We start from the raw sequence: 4,617 nt of genomic DNA, 5'->3' as shown, positions 1-4,617 counted from the left end.
GTGGTTCGCAGACGAATGCATGGAGTGACAATTGGTGCTCGTGTAGTCCGATCCGTAATTTTTTTACGCCGAGGAGAATAGCCCAAGCTGGATTTAATTTGCATACTACGGTTGATGAGCTTGTAGATGCGGAGGGCAATTGGAGGTGGCCTCAGGCATGGTATGACTTATTCCCGGTTCTCATAAATGTTACGGTTCCTCATCTTGTTCCTGGGTCGAGTGATAGACTGGGTTGGAAAACTGTGGAAGGTAATATTGTGCACTTTAGTTCCTGGGAAGCTTGGAACAACCTTCGGTTAAGAGATAACAAGGTGGGTTGGGCGAACATGGTGTGGTATGGCCAATGCATTCCAAGACACGCCTTCCTCCGTTGGTTAGTTCTAAAAAATAAACTCAAGACGCAGGATAGATTGGCGGTTTGGGAAGCTGGGAGTGAGACAAATTTAAGCCTTATGTGCTGCCCTCTTTGCAACTATGGACGGGACTCGAGGGATCACTTGTTCTTTCAATGCTCTTTTTCGACTAAAGTTTGGAATATTGTCAAGACGAGAACGGATCTGAGATATGTTGGTGACGATTGGGGCTCTATTGTGGGATGGATAGAACATAATACGAATTCAAATACGCTGGCCCACATTGTAAGTAAGCTTGTTCTTGCGGCGGCTACATACTTCATATGGAAAGAAAGGAACAATCGGTTGTTTTCTAACATACGCAATAAGGAAGAGATGGTGGCTCAATTTATTTTTGATACGATTCGATTTCGTATAATGGGGTTCAAGATCGGTCGGGACGTGAAGAGCAGGAAGCTTTTGGATATGTGGGAAATCAAGGAGGACGATCCGGGCTAAGGGCGATGTTGAGTTAGCGAGTGTAGTGTAGTTTTGTGTTGTGGTTCGGGTTGTGTTGGTTTGGCTGTGTTTTTGTTGGTTTTGTAGTTTTTGTTTGCCTAGGCTTGGCCTGTCAAGCCTAGTTAGTGTGTGTCGAACTCTTTGTCACACCCTGTTCTTTGATTCTTTATAAAATTCACCGGGGTAACCCTTTACCCAAAAAAAAAAAAGTTATGTATGGTAAGTAAAATGAGATTTCTTAAACCACAAGTAAAAATGTACAAAACAAAGTGTTTGAATAAATCAAAGGTTATGCTTTGTAAAATAATGTAAGGTTAAACGAATAACCTTATAGTAGCAAAGTACATGAAAAGAACTATACCACGCATGATCTGGAGTTAGGCGCCGTGGTATTTGCGTTAAAGATCTGGAGACATTATCTATATGGCACGAAGTGTACAATCTTTACGGATCATAAGAGCCTACAACACATATTCGACCAGAAAGAGCTAAATATGAGACAAAGACGCTGGGTCGAATAGTTGAACGATTACGACTGCCAGATCAAGTATCATCCGGGAAATGCGAATGTGGTCGCCGACGCCCTAAGTCGAAAGGAAAGGATCATGCCCATAAGGGTTAGGGCTTTGGAGATGATTATCCAAACAAATCTTTCTCTGCGCATTCGTGCCGCGCAGAAAGAAGCACTTAAGGAAAGAAACATTGAAGAAGAATATCTCCGTGGGATGGAGAAGCAGTTAATACCAAACGAGGAAGGAACGTTATGTTTCATGTAAAGGATTTGGGTTCCTCTGTTTGGTGGGTTGAGAAGGGTTATTTTTGATGAAGCTCACAAATCGCGGTACTCTATCCATCCAGGAGCAGATAAGATGTACCAAGATCTTAAAGATTATTATTGGTGGCCTAGGATGAAAGGCGATGTTTTTTTTTGGGTAAAGGGTTACCCCAGGTGAATTTTATAAATAACTCAAATAAGTACAAGGGTATGCCAGAATGACATACCAACTAGGCTCCACAACCCGAAGCCTAGGAAACAACAAAAGAAAAAAAAAACACAACCCAATACAAGCTCAAAGTCAAGAAACCAACAACAAAGACCAGCTAAAAAACAAAGCCACGAGCCCATCACTCGAGAAAAACACACCCGAAAGCTAGTCGCTAACCCGGGTCTTCCTCCTGTTCACTTGCAGCGATCTCCCAATTCCTTAACATCCTGTCAACTTTGGCATCACCTTTGAAGTCAAACCCCATAAGTCGAAGCCTGACTGTCCCCTTGATCCTCCCAACCACAGATTCAACTTTAGCCCGATCATTTGAAAACAAACAATTGTTCCTCTCAAGCCATATAAAATAAGTGGTCGCCGCAATGACCAACTTGCTAACAATATGCTCCACCTTCTTCGACGAGGCATGAAGCAACATCCAATCCATAATGGATTGCCAAGTATCATTAACCTGATCCAAGAACCCCATCGGTTTAATATGCTGCCAAACCGTAGCCGAGAACGAACACTGAAAAAACAGGTGGTCTCTAGAATCACGATCATTTCTGCACAAGGGGCAACACATGAGGTTCATATTCGTTGCACTTCCTACTTCCCATACAGCCAACCTGTCTTGAGTTTTAAGCTTATTTTTTATAACCAACCATAGGTGGAACGAGTGTCTTGGGATGCATTGAGCAAACCAAACTCCATTAACCCACGGCACAGGACTCGCACGAACTCTTAGCACATTCCAAACCTCCAATGACCGAAACCAACAACACTTACCCTCCAAATCCTTCCAAACTGTACGATCAGGTATATCATGGCTTAATTGGGGAACCTCCAAGTCGATTAAAACCGGATAAAGATCATACCACGCTATCGGCCATTTCCATTGCCCATTACCATCAATCAGATCCGCTACAGAAGCTGACATGGAAAACCCTGCCTTTTTTTTTTTTTTTTGGGTAAAGGGTTACCCCGGTGAATTTTATTAATAAAGAATAAAGAATCACGCAAGTGTACCAAAAGTAGCACACTAGAGCTAGACTTGGCATACCAAGACTAGCAAAGCCTACAACCACAAAACAAAACGACCCACCTACCAAATCCAAAACAAGACACAGCAACTAAAAATAAAACAGCCCGATGCCAAACATTGGCAACTATAAAAACGCTAACTCAAAAAGACTCTAGCCCGGATCAATAACTAGCATCTTCACTTGGAACTTCCATCTCTCTAGCATCAGCGGGTGTTTCATACCTTTCCCAGCCTTGAACGTCATCAGCTTTAGGCGAACTGTATGTAGAACAATGTTAGCGATTACTGTTGCATTTCGTTGAGCTCTAGAAAACAACCTGTTGTTTCTTTCTTGCCATATGAAGTAAGATGAAGTCGCCACCACCAGCTTACTGACAATGCTTTCCGCTGACTTATTCCTAGCATGTTGAGAAAGCCAAGCAATAATAGAGTCCCAATTTTCATCAATCGATTCCATATAAGCCATATCCTTAACCCGATTCCACACTTGCAGCGCATAGGGGCATCGAAAAAATAGATGGTCACGAGAATCCTTACCATGATTGCACAAAGGGCAGCACATAAGATTCAAGTTAGTTGCACTTCCAGCATCCCAAACTCCCATTCGATCCTGAGTTTTTAGTTTGTTCTTGATCACAAGCCACAAGTGAAAAGAATGTCTTGGAATACTCTGACCATACCAAACCAAATTAACCCAATCCACCTCCTCGCCACGCACCCTAATATTCTCCCAAACCTCACTAGCATTGAAGTCAGCAACGTCGCCCTGTCTATTCTTCCACACGAGTTTATCAGGAGCATTATAAACAATATTCGGGGGCATTACATTAATCAAGATAGGATAAAGATCAAACCAAGCAATCAGCCACTTCCACCCATTGTGAGTGTCAATAAGCTCAGAAACTGAAGATCGCATGCTAAACCCCGCCCCATGAATTCGTCTAGGGGTGATGAATTCCCGCAAGGGGCTATAAGCACACCAGTTATCATACCAAGCATTAGCCACCAAACCATTACGAATCTGGAACCAAAAGAACTGACGAATACAAGGACGGATAGACAAGATTTTCCTCCATCCCCATGTCATACTACCCCGAAAAGGAAGTTCCCAAAAATTACGACCTTTGATCCTGTACGAATGAACCCATTTTACCCATAGAGAATTCCGCTTAGTAAGAATACTCCATACATGAGTAGTAAGAAGCGCTTTATTCGAATCATGAATTCTTCTTATACCCAAGCCGCCCTCGGATTTTGGAAGGCACACATTCTTCCAAGCAACCTTCGCATTAGAACTCTTAGCCGCCCCACCACTCCACAGAAAATTACGCATCCGCTTTTCAATGTCGGTAACTATACGGGCCGGGAGCATAAAAACAGATGCCCAGTAAATATGCATAGCCGAGATCACCGAGTTAATAAGTTGGAGTCTTCCCGCAAAAGAAAGAGATTTATTTAACCAATGATCAATCTTCTTGTCCACCCGATCCACTAGAACTTTACAATCCTTCGAGGCAAGTTTGGTTGAAATCAGCGGGACTCCTAAGTACTTGACAGGGAGCTCTCCCTCTTGAAACGGAAGCAGGGAACAAATCTCTTGCTTCATCTGAGCCGAAACATTGCTGAAAAAAACCGTACTCTTTGCTAAATTCGGTTTAAGACCCGAGGTTCTCGTGAACAATTCCAACACATCCCTCATAATCCGTATAGACACCGAATCCGGATTCGCAAAAATGAA

General features: G+C 42.9%; 1 protein-coding gene across 1 annotated transcript; it reads right to left on the bottom strand.

The window, feature by feature from the left end:
• Positions 1-2,009: 2,009 nt before the first annotated feature.
• On the bottom strand, positions 2,010-2,774 carry LOC110944699. Its single transcript, XM_022186365.1, has one exon. It carries the CDS (start codon positions 2,772-2,774, stop codon positions 2,010-2,012), a length of 765 nt encoding a protein of 254 aa, XP_022042057.1.
• Between the last annotated feature and the right edge of the window lie 1,843 nt (positions 2,775-4,617).

The sequence above is a fragment of the Helianthus annuus genome, chromosome 1 (genome assembly GCF_002127325.2).
Source record: "Helianthus annuus cultivar XRQ/B chromosome 1, HanXRQr2.0-SUNRISE, whole genome shotgun sequence".
In the NCBI taxonomy this organism is placed as follows: Eukaryota; Viridiplantae; Streptophyta; class Magnoliopsida; order Asterales; family Asteraceae; genus Helianthus; species Helianthus annuus.
The sequence above is the reverse complement of the archived record's forward strand: the minus strand, read 5'-3'. Positions and strand labels throughout refer to the sequence as shown.